The sequence below is a fragment of the Vigna umbellata genome, chromosome 3 (assembly GCF_029865625.1).
Source record: "Vigna umbellata cultivar VRB3 chromosome 3, Vumbellata_1.0, whole genome shotgun sequence".
Classification (NCBI taxonomy): Eukaryota; Viridiplantae; Streptophyta; class Magnoliopsida; order Fabales; family Fabaceae; genus Vigna; species Vigna umbellata.
In genome coordinates this window covers 48,484,319-48,501,636 of record NC_142167.1, presented here as the reverse complement: position 1 = coordinate 48,501,636, position 17,318 = coordinate 48,484,319, and the positions used below count along the sequence as shown (strand labels likewise).

At 37.4% G+C, this 17,318-nt stretch overlaps 1 protein-coding gene across 1 annotated transcript; it reads left to right on the top strand.

Annotated features, from left to right (window-relative positions):
• On the top strand, positions 1 to 16,384 carry TPLATE (ARM repeat superfamily protein). The gene is made up of 7 exons (XM_047304056.2): positions 1 to 1,415; positions 2,617 to 3,213; positions 4,325 to 4,686; positions 5,246 to 5,549; positions 6,523 to 6,645; positions 14,944 to 15,399; positions 15,621 to 16,384. Exons 1-7 carry the CDS (start codon positions 288 to 290, stop codon positions 16,125 to 16,127), a joined length of 3,477 nt encoding a protein of 1,158 aa, XP_047160012.2. The 5' UTR covers positions 1 to 287; the 3' UTR covers positions 16,128 to 16,384.
• The last annotated feature ends 934 nt before the right edge of the window (positions 16,385 to 17,318 follow it).

Here is a 17,318-nt window from a genome sequence, read left to right as displayed (position 1 = left end):
AGTCGGTTCATTTGTGAATTCAAATTAAAAAGTCTAGTACTTTACATCTTATGGAGTTCTCCTGTTCCCGGCAATGCCAGTGTTGTTCCTTTTAACACTACAAACCACCACCTCCTCCACAGATAAAATTTCACGACAACCACCAAAATCTAACAAGCAACAGAACACAGGAGTTCATGATATCATTGCACCCACTTCAAGTCCCTTACCGCAAAACCCCAAACTCCTCGTCATATTCCTTTTACAGATCACCAGTCTCTCAAGGCTGAATTCACCAACACCCAAGAATGGACATTCTCTTCGCCCAGATCCAAGCTGATCTCCGCTCCAACGACGCCCTCCGCCAGTCCAGCGCTCTCCTCCAGGCCCTCCAGCAGTCCGCCGCCGGCCGCGACATTGCCGTCATTGCAAAAACCGCCGTAGAAGAGATCGTTGCCGCCCCGGCGTCCGCCGTCTGCAAGAAGCTAGCCTTCGACCTCATCCGCTCCACGAGGTTAACCCCGGACCTCTGGGAAACCGTCTGCAGCGGCATCCGCAATGACCTCCAATTCCCGGACCCTGACGTCGCCGCCGCCGCCGTCTCGATCCTCGCTGCCATCCCCTTCTACCGCCTCGCCAAACTCATCTCTGACTGCAACAAGGAGATTTCGGAGTGCTTCGACTCCCCCAGCGACAACCTCCGCTTCTCCGTCACAGAAACCCTGGGCTGCGTCCTCGCTCGCGACGATCTTGTCACGCTCTGCGAGAACAACGTCAACCTCCTCGACCGCGTCTCCGCGTGGTGGGCCCGCGTTGCCTCCAATATGCTCGACCGCGCCGATGCCGTCGCCAAGGTCGCGTTCGAATCTGTAGGACGACTCTTCCAGGAGTTCAGCTCCAAGCGCATGAGCAAGCTCGCCGGCGACAAACTTGTCGACAGCGAGAACTCCCTCGCGATCCGCTCCAACTGGGTCTCCTCCATGGTGGACTTCGTGTGGCGCAAGCGCCGGGCCCTCATGGCGCGCTCCCTCATCCTCCCTGTTGAGAACTTCCGCGCCACTGTCTTCCCCGTCGTGTACTCCGTCAAGGCCGTTGCCTCTGGCGGCGTCGAGGTCATCCGTAAGCTGTCCAAGGCTTTCTCTGCCGCTAGTGGAAGTGACGAGGTTGATTCCCACGCGGAGAAGCTTGTGGGGGTGTCTGATGTGGTGACTCACTTGGCGCCCTTTCTTGTTTCCTCGTTGGAACCGGCTTTGATCTATGAGGTTGGGATCAACATGCTGTACCTAGCTGATGTGCCTGGTGGTAAGCCTGAATGGGCTTCGCAATCCATCATTGCCATTTTAACGTTGTGGGATCGGCAGGATTTTGCTTCTGCTAGAGAGAGCATTGTAAGGGCTGTTGTCACCAATTTGCATCTCCTTGATCTTCACATGCAGGTGGGGGTGTCCCGGTGTTGTTTATTGACATCTATGATTTGATGATTAGGTTAAGAAAAATGCTTGGAACAAATTCTTTTGAACACACTATCTCATGATTTTGTAGTTTTTAGTATGTTTTAACCAATAATAGAACACTGGGGTGATAATGGAACATGCGGTCCCATTGGGATGATCAGTCATTCCCCTTAAACATCCCCTTAAACCTCGACTAGGAGACTGTCTTCAAAAAAGTGTTATGGAGTAAAAGGCTGTCTTAAGAGTGTTTTATAGTGTGTGTTCTTAACACGGTTCTTAAATGGATTGTTATGCTGAGTGCTAGTGCTTTTTCTAGTGTTTTAAATGGTAGTATGCTAGCCTATAAATCATGACTAGCTTTGAAATTTCACTTTGGGAATAAACTTCTATATACGTACGAAGATTTTAGGGAAGTTAGATAGGGCGTTATAACAGTTTGATTATTCTTCTGCTCATCCTTGGTAGGCTAATGCTTGTCCTAATGTTTTTAATTTAATGTTTCTTTTTAGCCTATGAATTATGAATATGTTATCAGAGTTTCACTAGAGTAGTGCTGTGTGCATAAGCATCTCTATCAGTACTTATAGAAAAAGAATGAGTCTCTTTACATAAACTTTTCCACAATCAATTATAGGAGAAAAAAATAACAAAAAGAAAAAAGATTTTATCTTGTACAGAATTTTAATTTTAGAAGAAAAACATTTTATTTTCTTATTTTCCTTCTCAAATTAGCCATATAAACAAATCAAAATTCTTCCAAAAGTTAAAATCAATTTATATATCTCAGTTTTTTTATAAATCAGATGAGAGGTTTTCTGTTGAAGTTTGATTGCTCATTTTGCTTATCCTTGGTATTCTAATGCTTAACCTGATGTTTTAAGTAGTAGTTTGTTAGCCTTTTGAATTATTAAAAGCATCAAAATTTCTCCAGCCTAAGCCATAGTTCACAACAATATGGTGGTTAAATGTATTTGATCTGTATCTTGTGTGATGCTGAATTGTATGAATGTATTAATGCTGCTGTCAAATTTCTAGACTTTTGGTTGATTGTTGTGCAATCTAGTGGTTAAAATGTATGCATGTGAACTGTATCCCATGTGACATTTGATGCTAGACTGTATTAGTGTAGCGTAGGATATTTGGCTTGACAAAGTGCTTATTATGTATAGACGGCTGCTTGTAGGTATCACTTTTCAAGAGGCTACTTTTGATGGTGAAAAACCTGAGAGCAGAATCGGATCGAATGTATGCCCTAGCATGTATATGTAGAACAGCTCTTTGTGTGCATCTATTTGCCAAGGAAAGTGTACGGAGAGGGCAGAAACCTCTCGCTGGAACAGATATAGCATCTCTTTTTGAGGATGCCAGAGTGAATGATGATCTTAACAGCATTACAAGTAAAAGTATATTTAGGGAGGAGTTGGTTGCATCACTGGTGGAAAGTTGTTTTCAGCTTTCTCTGCCACTGCCTGAACAAAAAAACACGGGCAAGGAGAGTAGGGTCATTGGAGCTTTGGCATATGGAACGGGTTATGGTGCATTAAACTGGACTGAACCTGCTTTAGAAGTGGTGGAAGTTTGCCGACCTTGTGTTAAATGGGATTGTGATGGCCGTACCTATGCCTTTGACTGCTACTTAAAGTTGCTTGTTCGGCTATGTTACATATATGATACCAGGGGTGGTGTTAAACGAGTCAAGGATGGAGCTTCTCAGGACCAAATTTTGAACGAAACTAGATTACAAAACTTGCAACGTGAGCTTGTGAAGGACTTACGTGAGGTACTCAGTCTAATAATATAGATGGAATCAGCAACACTAAAATTTCTTATTCTGTCAATTGCATATATGTGGCTGGTACTATATAAAGAGGGCTTTTATTATCAATGAACCATTTTTTAAGGATGAATTTCATAGGAAAACCTTTAAGTTTATCCCACATGTAATCTAAGCCCATGCTTTCCATTACTACTATTTACCTTCCTTTAAGGCATTCGTCATAATGCTGTTAAATTCAGTAATGCAATTTGATAGTTAATGAGTATGAATTTTTCACTGTCTTCAGACAGTTAGTCACCTCCATGCTGGAAGTAAATTATCTTTTACCTTGTTGAAGCTAGGCAAACTGTGGTCATTGTTGGTTGTGGTGCATTGCAACTGCAGCAGCAGTGTGGTTCAGAGGGTCTCAGTGTGGGTTGTGTTGTGTGAATTTCGAGCCCTTCGTGATTCATTTACTGCAGATTAGAAACAGTTGAAATACCTTCACTTAATTGACGTTTGTCAGGTTATTTTGGGTATTTTGTGTCTTTTTAATTTGATTTTTTTATATTACATGACAGTGAACAAAATGAACCAGCAACACTGTTATTTTCCTTCTTTCCATTGTTCCCACTCTTAATTTTCCTCCCTAGTTGCTTTAGGTTTCATTATTATTATTTTATTTAATTCTTTTTTGCGTTCAAGTAATTTTTTTTTTTAAATTTAGGTTTTAAGTTTGTTTTTTCTTGACCTTGTACTCTATATTTGTTCGCCTACCACAAGTTTTTACTCTAAATGGTGATTGGTGTATGGTCTGATTTTTTTTTCTTTTTGTTTGTCAACTTATATCCTTATATATATATATTTATATATATATATATATTTTTATATATATATATATATATATATATATATATATATATTAATTGTTGAATAAAAAATATTAGTAATGATCATCCAGCCATCCAATATCCCACTTTTGTGGTCAGGCCACTGTGCCCCGATATCCGAGATTGACAATAATGGTTTGAAGATACTTTAGTGTTGTTTACGTTGAATAAATATATTTCACAAGTGAATGGAATTTTATCACACACACTTAAATGTTGCATGGTAATGTTTGTGAACGTAACAGGTCAATACACCAAGAATTTTGGCCCGCCTTATTTGGGCTATTGCAGAGCACATAGATATAGAAGGATTGGATCCACTCCTAGCAGACGACCCTGATGACCCTCTTAATGTCATCATATCAAATATTCACAAGGTTCTCTTCAATGTTGATGCAACTGCAGAAACAACAAACAGAGTTCAAGATGTACAGGCAGTTCTTATATCTGCTCAACGTCTGGGATCACGCCACCCAAGGGCTGGACAGTTACTTACCAAAGAGCTTGAAGAGTTTAGGAACAATCCTTTGGCTGATTCTGTCAGCAAGCACCAATGTCGTTTGATATTACAAAGAATCCAATATGCTACACGTCATCAGGACAGTAGGTGTGATTATTGTGCAAATTTATTCATCACTGCTGGCAATGCATTTCTAATTTACTTTTCCATGTTGTCATTGATCCCTTTCTTATTCATATGTTTCCTTAATTCTTCTTTTCTCAAGTTACTCTTTAAGTAGAACTCTAGTCTGCTATGATTGTGAAAAAATTATTGCTTGATGGCGTTGTTTCTTGAAAGCTTGCTGTTAGATCTCCTGTTGGATGGAAGGTTGTATGAAGGTTGAGAGAGTCAGTGAGAGGTACAGGGGAGTTTTGTAAAACAGAGAGGCAATATTTGATTTATACAATCTTGAGAGGGCATGGTTTTTTGCATAATCCTGCATTTTGGCTTCGTCATTCTTTCCCTTCAATTAGGAAATCCTGTCTTTGTAACTAAGTCTACACTTTCAGATTCTTGTGCCAGTGTTGATCACTTACCAATTCTCTATTCAGAATATATTGGTGCTTAATGGTCATTTTCAATGCTAACCAAGATCTTTATCAAATCATTAATTGAATTCATTATGTGGTATGCGATTATTTCTCATTATTATTGTTACCTTCAGGTGGGCAGGGGTTACAGAAGCCAGAGGGGATTACCCATTTAGCCACCACAAATTGACTGTTCTGTTTTTTGAAGCATCTGCTGCTCAGGATAGAAAGTTGGAAGGATTGGTTCACAAGGCTATTCTGGAGTTATGGAGACCTGACCCCAGTGAACTAACACTTTTGCTCACAAAAGGAGTGGATTCTACTTTACTGAAGGTTCCTCCAACTGCGATTACTTTGACTGGAAGCAGTGATCCCTGTTATGTTGAAGGTTACCATTTAGCTGATTCAAGTGACGGGAGGATCACTTTGCATTTGAAGGTCAAAAAGCTTTCTGAACTTGTTGCTTTCTGATAGAACACCTAAAATTACAGAAAATACTAGCAGTTCTTGTATGTTTATTATGAACAAAACTGTTCTACCAATGGAGTAGGAATAGGTAACAACAGTGTACGACAGACCAAGGTCTTTCACAAGGACCTTTCTCTCCTAATCCCGTTAATCAAATTTTCCAGCCGCTGGAACCTCTCATGATGTTCCTTTTCTGCTCTGTCATGATTTGAACCAGTTCTTGCACTATCTTTTCCAGCCCATCCAATCTTGATTCCATTCTTGTATTCACCATGCCTCACACAGCTACCATAGGACCGAGAAAGAAGTTCTGAATACCATTTGATAGAACACCCAGAATTACGGAAAATACCAGAAAGTTCTTGTATGTTTATTATGAACAAAATTGCTTTACCAATGTAGTAGGAACAGGTAACAACAGTGTACAACAGACCAAGGTCTTTTGAGAGGACCTTTCTCTCCTAACCCCCCTTTCCAACAATCCCCCCAACAAACTCTCTGCTAACCTCCTAATAAGACTATTTATAATAGTCTGTTATTGTTATGTGATTACAACTGAACTAACTCCCTTCTTTTTTCCTTCTTTTTTCCTTCTTTTGTAAACTATATCAAACCTATCACTTTCTTACTCAGTTATTTAGATTTTGCAAGTAAATTTTGAAACATTTAAGTTGGGCATATGCTAGACCATGCTGTAATGGCCACAATTTATCCCTTTGGAAAATGAAATAGAGGTTGATCATTAATCCCTTAGACTTTGATCGACTGTCTATTAATGAAAATATTAAAATGTATTACCCTTGCTTAGTAATGTAGTAGTGTCATATTTAAAGCTTTAAAACTCATGGATGAAGTACATTATTTGCTTTTGGTACAGTTTCTTTTCCAAGCAGCTATGATGTTGGTCCTTATTTTGGTCTCATTATAAGTGAAAATGTTTCAGGTCTTAAACTTAACTGAGCTTGAATTGAATCGGGTGGATATACGTGTGGGATTATCAGGTGCATTATATTATATGAATGGTTCTTCTCAGGCAGTGCGGCAATTACGTGGTCTTGTTTCACAGGTTTCTTCTCCTCTAAAGTGCATATTCCATTCCAATTTCCAATTGTTTTTTAGCATTTGCATCTTTTCAACTATTCTAAATAGGATCATGTATTATTAGGCAAAGGGGGTTTTAGAATAATTTATATTATCTTAGTAAAAGTGGTTTTTGTGCTGTATCCATCTGAAACCTTACTCTTTCTTTAAGCTTCTGTAATAAGCCACTGATCATTATAAACATTTAAATCTAAGTTAAGATATGTCAATCTCTTTTTCTCAAATATTCTTTTAAGTTAGTATTAGAGAGGGTTGATCTTGCTTTGTCTATCTTGTTCGGCAAGAAAGTGTTCTACAATGCTGCCATCTGTTGCTGTGCTGTTTTTCTCTGGTGACCACTAGATTTGAGGCACCCCTCCAAGTGGCACTCAGCGTAACTAGTTGCAAAGGCTAGTTCCTCCTTACACTTTGTCATGTGTTGCTCATCTACATAGATTTGTGAGGCGCATGTAACCCATAGACTCCCTCTATTAGCTTCATTGACTTCTTTTGTCACTGTTCCAACCCTCACCTTACCTTTCTGACAATCTTTCTGTATAGGTTCTATTGAATCCTAAGCAACTTCTCTATTTCCTATGTTTATTGGTTTAGGTGCATGCCCAATCTTTTCCAGGTCTCCAACAATTACTTCAGAAAATTTGAATGGTAATAATTCTTTATCTTTGTTTCCTTTTGTTAAACTTTGTTTAATTGATCAATGGTTTCACGATCACTTGGAAAAGGCCACTGAAATATCATCTAGTGTTGAACAGTGGAAGAAACTGGACTTCCAACTTTGTGCATTGCTGTGGCAATCTATGGAACCTAATATATTAGGGACCCTTAAACATAGTGAACATGTGAGTCCTTTTGGAAGAAGGCTCAGAGCATATTTGCAAATGACATTAAGAGACTTTATGATTCTGCTGATAAATTGACATCTTTGATTGCTGAAGGTCATTTTGCTATTCAGGAACTAAGAATTATTCTTGGAAATTCATTCATTGGAAGAAATCACGTAGAAGTTGGATAAGTTATGTGTGGTCATGATTCTTTGAGCAATGAATCTAAATTTTGATCATATTCGGGATCAAATTGTAATTGGTCAAGAAGTTCGATTAATGTGTTTGCTCTATGTTCCAACTCTTAAGTTGAAAGCCTCGTGAGTTTGCTGAAGCTTCTATCATGTGAGTCCTTTTGGAAGAAGGCTCAGAGCATATTTGCAAATGACATTAAGAGACTTTATGATTCTGCTGATAAATTGACATCTTTCATTGCTGAAGGTCATTTTGCTATTCAGGAACTAAGAAATATTCTTGGAAATTCATTCATTGGAAGAAATCAAGTAGAAGTTGGATAAGTTGTTGTGGTCATGATTCTTTGAGCAATGAATCTAAATTTTGATCATATTCGGGATCAAATTGTAACTGGTCTATAAGTTCCATTAATGTGTTTGCTCTATGTTCCAACACTTAAGTTGAAAGCCTCGTGAGTTTGCTGAAGCTTCTATCATGTGAGTCCTTTTGGAAGAAGGCTCAGAGCATATTTGCAAATGACATTAAGAGACTTTATGATTCTGCTGATAAATTGACATCTTTCATTGCTGAAGGTCATTTTGCTATTCAGGAACTAAGAAATATTCTTGGAAATTCATTCATTGGAAGAAATCAAGTAGAAGTTGGATAAGTTGTTGTGGTCATGATTCTTTGAGCAATGAATCTAAATTTTGATCATATTCGGGATCAAATTGTAACACTTTATGATTCTGCTGATAAATTGACATCTTTCATTGCTGAAGGTCATTTTGCTATTCAGGAACTAAGAAATATTCTTGGAAATTCATTCATTGGAAGAAATCAAGTAGAAGTTGGATAAGTTGTTGTGGTCATGATTCTTTGAGCAATGAATCTAAATTTTGATCATATTCGGGATCAAATTGTAACTGGTCAATAAGTTCCATTAATGTGTTTGCTCTATGTTCCAACTCTTAAGTTGAAAGCCTCGTGAGTTTGCTGAAGCTTCTATGATGGTTTCTAGTTGTGGAAGGGGGATGTTGAGGGAATAAAGGAAGACATGGTGACTGAGGATGCCTTTAATGCTCTTATTGTAAAAGAATGTGTCGTACTCAAGGCAAAATTACTCTTTACAAGAGTTTTCTGACAAGACAACTAATATCTCCAAATTTGAAATAATTAAACCAAAATTTTCTGATTATATCAAGAATATTTAGGGTTAAAATCCAACCACCAAGCACAATGTTTCACATCCCAATTTGTCCAAAGAAAAAATAGTTGGAAAAATGCATGGTGAAAAAAGGGGGTAGTCGGAAATTGGAAAGAGACTGAATTTGCGGAAAAGAAATTGACATCGAAGATTAATGGGATCGGCAAGAAGGCATGAATTTAGAGGAACTTGAATAAATAAATGGAGAATTCAGTGTATTGAACATACACTATTGTATCACTTCAGATAAATAGGAAGGAGTTACAATGAATTTGAGAGAGTGAATTTCCATCTCTTACGATCTCATATTTATAATAACTTTAGGTACATCAGATACACGGTATGAGAGAGAAGGGAAGATAGTTTGGAAAGATATATATAGGAATCAGATAAAACACAGAGAACACAACACCTTTACAGTATGCCACATGTTGAAAAAATAAATTCAATCTTAGGTCCTATAAAGGATTTTGTTAATACATATGGAAATTGATCATTTAATCTAACAAATTTAATCTAACAAACTCAGTGCAGTTATCCTTGGACAACAACTTTCTTCAATAAAATGGCTATTAATTTCAATGTGTTTAGTGCTCTCATGGAACACTAGATTGGAAACCGTGTAAAGAACAAGCTGATTGTAACAATACTTCTTCATCTGCTGAATCACAAAAATATAATTCTTGTAGAAACTATTTTACCCATATAAGCTCAGAAGTTAGGGATGCCATTGCTCTATACACAACTTTAATAGATTATTGGGCAACAACATTTTGTTTCTTGCTTCTTGAAGAGATAATATTTCCTTGTCTTGGAACATTTTTGAGTTATCTTAGAAAACGGATGACAACATTTCAATGATCAACACAAGGATTTTGCATGAATTGACTCACAACACGAATTGCAAAAGATAGACTTAGTCTAGTAATACTGAGATGAAATGTTGCTGTTGGAATATTTCTACTAAAGGAGTACTTGTGTAAACATTATTGTTAAAATGGAATACAGGAATATGTATTACTTTTGGTCTTAAACACCTCTACACTTACATTTATAGAAAACAAAGTAACTAACCACACTCCTTTCCAACTTACTCTTAGTTGGAACACACTTGAACACAACTCATACACACATAACTCATACACAATAACCAATAATTCTAACACTCCCCCTTAGGCTGGAGCATACAAATTGTATGAACCAAGCTTGGAATAATTGAACTCGGTTTTGAACTGGATGATTTGTCTTCAAGAGTGTGAGGCAAACAGAGATGGGTTATCACATGTCAATGAATTAACAACAACTTGTGAAACTTCAACTTCAAAAGTGGATGAAGGAGAGCAGCGGTGGACAATGACAAACTGCAAGGACAGAATCCCCATCAATGATGCATGAGTGACGGGATCTGCAGTGGCTGAAAGCTATAAAACTGCAGGGACTACACTGAATCCCCATCAATGATGGATGGGTGATGGGATCAACAGTAGTAAAAGCTACAAAACTGCAGGGACTACACCATGCTAAACTGCCATACTTGGTTTGCAGATGGGTGATGGGATCAACAGTAGTAGCTGAAAGTTACAAAACTGCAGGGATTACACCCATGGTGGACTGACATTTCCTTTGCAGTGTTGTCTTGGAACGATACTCCCCCTCAGTGTGAACGGCATGGCGGAAACGGTGAAATTGTTGACTGAGATTGGAAGTATCATAGTTGCTGGTCTGAGATCAAAAAGATTTGCAATCTTAAGAAATTGACAAAGCGGCAAATATAGTGAGAAAAAGGCAAGAACAGCAACACAGAAGCGAAACCCCTAGGGCAGAGCTGGAGGATGAGGAAAGCGGAAAAAGGTAGGACTAGGCGCTGGTCCATCAACGACGGAGACGAAGATGGCAACAATGGCTGCTCTGGAGGGTCTGAACAGAGAGAGGGAGGTCCGGCGAGACGACCGGCAGTGGCGCGGTTTGATGCCGATGCCGAGAAGGCGGCGCGTGATGAACACGCGTCCGAGATCTACCGGAGAGAGGAGGCGCGGGACGGCGCATGCGGACGAGACAGAGACGGCGACCACCAGGGTTAGGTCGCGCTTGAAGAGACGGTCCAGATCCAATGGACACCGGTCGGAACTGTGACAGTGGCCGACGAGAAGGCGACGCGTGACAATCACAATCCCGAGACTAGCTGAAGACAGGCGGCGCATGGAGGCGCGTGAATAGGAGTCTGGTCTTGACTCCAACGAGGTTGGCCGTCGCTCGAGGAGACGGTCCAGATCCGTTGGTCACCGGTCGAAACCGTGACGGTGGCCGGCGTAGATCGGAGAGATCTGATGCTCGTGGCGGCGCGTGAGGGAGAAGTAGCTTATGAAACTGACGTGTTTGGCCGTCGCTCGAAGAGACGGTCCAGATCCGCTGGTCACCCGTCGAAACTGTGACGGTGGCCGGCGGCGGACAGAGGTTGGCGGCGGACAGTGGCTGGCGACGATGGAGAGGGGCGATCGATTGGGTTGCGGCTTGCGACGGCTGACTGTTACGGAGGGAGTGTCTCTCTAGGGTTCCCAGGAGACTTTAGGTCTCTTTGATTCTAGGTGCTGAGATTTAAGAAGAGAAAATGGATCTTATGAAATTTTTAGGGGCTGCCAGCGGCCATGGCGGCCGGCCGCCAGCCGCCGGCAGATAGCAAAGTCCACCAGAAGAGATCAGAGCACTGATACCATGTTAAAATGGAATACAGGAATATGTATTACTTTTGGTCTTAAACACCTCTACACTTACATTTATAGAAAACAAAGTAACTAACCACACTCCTTTCCAACTCACTCTTAGTTGGAACACACTTGAACACAACTCATACACACATAACTCATACACAATAACCAATAATTCTAACAATTATCAAACCAAGGTGGGAGCCTTAAATACATCTTGGGTATTGAAGTAGCTTAGTCAAAAGATGAGGTTGTAATCTTTCAAAGAAAGTAAGCTCATGATATTAACTAGAGACAAGAATGATTGACTGTAGACCAGCATATAGTCTTATGGACCCAAATAAAAAATTATGGATTGAAGGTTAATCGTTCTATGATCTAGAAAGATGTAAGAAGCTAGTTGGAAAACGGATCTATCTTACTATTACATGGCCTAATCTATCTTTTGCTGTTGGAGTTGTTAGCTATTTCATATAGGCTCTATGTATTGGCTATTGGAATATTGTCCTTCATATTCTAAAAAGTTCCAATACAAGGTCTCCTTATGGAAATTAAGGAAAAATCAAGGTCTTTGGGTACTGTGATGTTGATTGAGTAGGTTCCCCTGTTGACAGACACTACTATGAGATAATATTTTCCTTTGAGGAAATATTATTTCCTAGAAAAGTAAGAAACATAATGTAATAGAATGATCAACTGTTATAGTTGAATATAGGGCAATGGAGTTTCTTATTTGTGAACTTATATGGATAAAACAATTCTTTCGAGAGCTTAACTTTTATGAAATCTAGACCATAAAGATGTATTGTGATAATCAATTTGTTTTTCACATTGCATTGAATCCAATATTTTATGAGAGAAGTAAACATGAAAATTGACTGTCATTTTATTCGGAAAAATTGTTAAAAGAAATTTGTATTGAGTTAAAAGAAATCTGTATTGAGTTTAAAAGTGACCAACTTCTAGATGTATTGACCTAGTCCTTAAGGGGACCTTGAGTTTATTTGCTTTTAAGCATGATACATACAATTATGCTCTAACACGAGGAGTGTTAGAATAAGTATTAAAAGTTGGGAAGGAAGTTGTGTTGGGAACCACTTCCTGCTTTACCTATGAGTTGTACCTAGTTCTGTACCCATTAGCCTAGTGCAGTCTTTTGATCTTTCATCTTTTTATATTATCATATTTCTATCATTATAAATAGAAGATCATAAGATGGGTCTTCCAAGCCATCCAAAAATATATTTTCTCTTTCTTAATCCTAAGCATTTAAACTCATGCGGGAGAGGGGGATATCGGTTTTGTTATTTCTAATATTTTGCTAGAGGAGCTATGCTCTCTCGGGGAAATTAGAGGTTTCCTTCTCTTGTAGTTTCCCTTTTATTGCAAATAATATATAATTCCCGAGTTCCTTAATCTTGTTCTGCTTCTATATCTGATGCTATAATTTTGGTCCGTAACAAAGTCAGGTGATAATTTTGTTTGAGATACCAATTTATGACTAGAATCATAAAGCTATTGAATATCTAGAAAAAAATACTTAGCCTTCTTATTAAAGGAGTTACATGTTTTGAATGCTCTAAGAGTTTCCAATATATTGGATTTCACGGATTGTGTTAGGTTTTTTGTATCATAGAAAGGAAAGGGCTTTATTTGTCCTTGAGTTTATAGGATAGAAGGAAAACTTGTACACAAAGGATCTACTCCTTTGACACTGAAAATTGCCCAGTTTGTTACTACTCAAAAATATCCTCCTTATTCTAACTAGGACTAATTGACTATGACAGAAGACTTAACTGATAGGTCAAAGGATACAAAGGTTTAATTCCTATTTTTACTGTTCTTCCTATAATACACTTTTAAAGTGCTATTTGTATCTTGTCCATAGAATTTCCATAGCAAGGCACAAAGCTGAAAATCTCACTTCTTCCATTGTTCAACCCTAACGGTGTATTTAGATTAAGGAGTGGATTTAAAGGAGTAGAAAAAGACGGAAATGAGGGAAAGAGAATGGAATCCGAGGTTGTTTTAGATTAAAGAAAATAGAGTGAAAAGTGAGAGAAAAGTTTAGCTCTTAAATAGGATAATATATTTGATGAGATGGATAATCCTAATACCGAAAAGGATGTCAAACTATAAGGAAACATAGTAGGGATAGGCTTGTTGGAAGTCTCACGTCGACTAAAAATAAGGCCAATTCATAGTTTATAAGTAGGCTTAAAGTCCACTTCTAACATGGTATCCGAGTCATGGTTAGAGCCTATCCTAACGATATTTGTTGTTTGTTGGGCATATTGTTCCACCCATTATCGGGCCGCTATCGGACCACCAATTAAAAATGTCTAATTCCATGCTCGAGATGTATATATCTCGGCGTGAGTGGAGTGTGTTGGAAGTCTCACATCGACTAGAGATAAGACTAATTCATAGTTTAAGTGGGTGCAAACCTCACCCTACGAGTTGGTTTTGTGGGGTTGAGTCAGGCTTAAAGTCCACTTCTAACAAGGCTAAAGAAAGTTAATACTAAATTTATGCAATTAGGAGTTTCAAAGTTATTTTTTCATGGAATGTGAGAGAGTTAGCTGCTGATACATCTCGTGATCTGATGATGAATTTGATTAGTGAGCTATTTGGTGTTGCATTGGTTTAGTAGGTATTTGATTAGTTTGGTTTTTTCTTCATAATTGGTATTTTTTTTTATGTGCAATGTAATTTTATCATAGATTTGGTATGGTAGTAACATTGATAAAATTTGAGTATATAATCATATATTTAAAGAATCATTTATAAAACAAATTTCTGTAAAATAATTTAATATAAAAATAAAATTTTGAAAATATATATTAAAGTTAAAAGCAAATTTAAATTAAAACACTAAATTATTATAGAATTTTAATAAGAAAAAGACTATTTCAATATAAAAATACATTAAAAGTATCAAAATTTAAATTGTTTGATTTAATTTCGTTTATTATTTTAAAATTTATTTATTAATGCAGTATTAGCAAAATATTAACTTTACTTTATTCATTATTTAATATTTATTATTTTAATATAAAAGATATATTAAAAAATATTAGTCTGTGTATTTATTCTTCTAATTATAATAATAATAAAATATATTTATATCTTCTTCTGTTGGCAACCCTTTAAGTACTATTATTTGATAATATGAATATTAGAACTTTGGAATTTTATGATAATTGTGCTGGCTTGTATTATTATATTTTTATGTTAATTGTTTGCCTTTTACAGTACTTTTAAGCTCTGTTTCTTCACACAACAGTTCTTTACAATTCTTTTGTTTAAAATAGTTCCGGGTCCACATTCGGGTCATAATTTTGTTCCATTCTCAGGATCCAGTGTGGTGCAGTGTGACAGTTGGTGTTTCCCACTTTGAAAGATGTGCCCTTTGGGTTCAAGTATTGTATTACCCATTCTATGGTAGTGGTGCTGTTGGAGACTACGAAGGTGACTATGCAGAGGAGGATCCACAAATCATGAGACAGAGGAGAAGCCTAAGACCTGAATTAGGTGAGCCTGTGATTTTGAGATGTCAGCCGTATAAAATTCCGTTGACTGAGCTTCTTTTGCCACACCAAATATCACCTGTTGAGTTTTTCCGACTGTGGCCGAGTATGCCTGCTATTGTCGAATATACTGGTACATATACATACGAAGGAAGTGGATTTAAGGCTACTGCGGCCCAGCAGTATGGTGCATCTCCTTTCTTAAGTGGACTGAAATCCCTGTCTTCTAAGCCATTCCACAAAGTTTGTTCGCATATTATCCGCACAGTGGCTGGGTTTGAGGTGTGTATTTGTTCGTTTGAAATAGTTTAAGGATGTGTTATTGCGTTCCATTTCTGGAATTGTTTCATTTTCCAAAAATCTTGTGGTAGTCCTATTCATTCTTGTTCCTTGTACGCTTTTAGTTAACCGTCTCTACGTTGACAGAAGCAGTAAATACGATATAGAAGCAAGGGTGGTAACAGCACTAACTCTACCATTTTCCTTTACCCTTTGTGTAACAGATGTGCTATGCTGCTAAAACTTGGCATGGTGGTTTCTTGGGCATGATGATTTTTGGTGCAAGTGAAGTGAGTAGAAATGTGGACTTGGGTGATGAGACAACAACCATGATGTGCAAATTTGTGGTTCGAGCATCCGATTCATCTATTACTAAGGAGATCGGATCAGATCTTCAGGGTTGGTTGGATGACTTGACCGATGGTGGTGTGGAGTATATGCCAGAAGATGAAGTGAAAGTAGCTGCAGCTGAGAGGCTCCGCATATCAATGGAAAGGATAGCATTGTTAAAGGCAGCCCAACCACGACCCAAGACTCCAAAATCTGAAGACGAAGATGAGGAGGATGAAGATATGAAAAATGAAGAAAAGAACGATGGAGATGAAAAAAGGAAGGGGCCTTCAACTCTATCTAAACTAACTGCTGAGGAAGCTGAACATCAAGCTCTTCAAGCAGCAGTACTACAGGAGTGGCATATGATCTGCAAGGATAGAACTACTGAAGTTAATTAACTATTTTTCTTTTGCTGATTTGCTTTGTATTTTTTTATAGGCCCGAGAAATGTATGAGTATATTAATCCTTGTTATATTTTCTTATTTTACGGTATACAAACTAGGTAGAGGCCAAGGTTTTCCAAGAGGGTATTCTTTATTCCCATTCCCATATTGAAGGAGAAATGCTTTTGTATATTTTCTTTATAGTTCATCATTTGTTGGAATTGGAAATGTTTGTATTTTTTCTTCAATGATACCTGAATTTTATGTTGTATTTTGATTCATTTTTGTTCTAATTTCTCTCAGTGATTAATGAATCCTGTGTGTAGCGGTACACGCTAAAAATATACGCTGCATTTTCACGAGAACAAAGAATGCTTTTGCTTAGGAACAATGAGGAAATGAAAAAGAAAGGAGGAAAAATAAAATGGAGTATTAAAGTTGTTGAAATTAGGAAAATTAATAGGGAATAGAGGAGAAAAAGAATTAAAGATTTATGAGTAATTTGATTAATTGATAAAACCAAAGCTTAGAAGATAATTTAGTAATTAATTTAAGTAATTGGCAAAGTGCCAATTTATTCGAGTAATTATTATACTGTATTAGTGAATTTTTCCCTAATTAATGCACATGACTTAATATCCTGTAACGCATTTTATTTTCAGGTCAGAATTCATTCTTGGGCAGCTGAATTCTAACATCTGATTGGTTGGAATTTATTACATTGATCTGATTGGTTGAACTTATACTTTATTGTTATAATTGTGTGTTTATGAATGTAAATAAATTCGAGATATGTATGACAAGTAAATGTGAAATTGGGTTGGAATATATTAACTATTGGAGGATTTAGTTTATACAGATATATATTAATAATTTAATGTAATAAATTTTGGTAAAAAAGTAAAGTAGGGGTAGATAATGGTGGGATGAATAAGAAAACATTTGAATTTTTATTTAAAGAGGAATTAAAAATTTTCATAAATAATTGTGAATGAAATATAAGTGATTGGATGAAGATTAATGTAAATGAACTTAAAAGAATAAATAGTTATAAAATTTTGGGTTAACTTTTGGTTTTTGACAAATATGATTTTGTTTTTGTTCTTATTTTAAAGCTGATCATTATATTCAAGAAATGCATCGATTCATGTCAAATATTCATTTTCCCGGATACATGTCATCTTCTTCTTATTGTCATCTTTATA

Excerpts from the sequence above, each read along its gene's own strand:
- TPLATE (XM_047304056.2), top strand. The coding sequence starts at position 288 with ATGGACATTCTCTTCGCCCAGATCCAAGCTGATCTCCGCTCCAACGAC. Across the intron at positions 1,416-2,616 it reads TCCTTGATCTTCACATGCAG|GTATCACTTTTCAAGAGGCT; the intron begins GTGGGGGTGTCC and ends GGCTGCTTGTAG. Across the intron at positions 3,214-4,324 it reads TTGTGAAGGACTTACGTGAG|GTCAATACACCAAGAATTTT; the intron begins GTACTCAGTCTA and ends TGAACGTAACAG.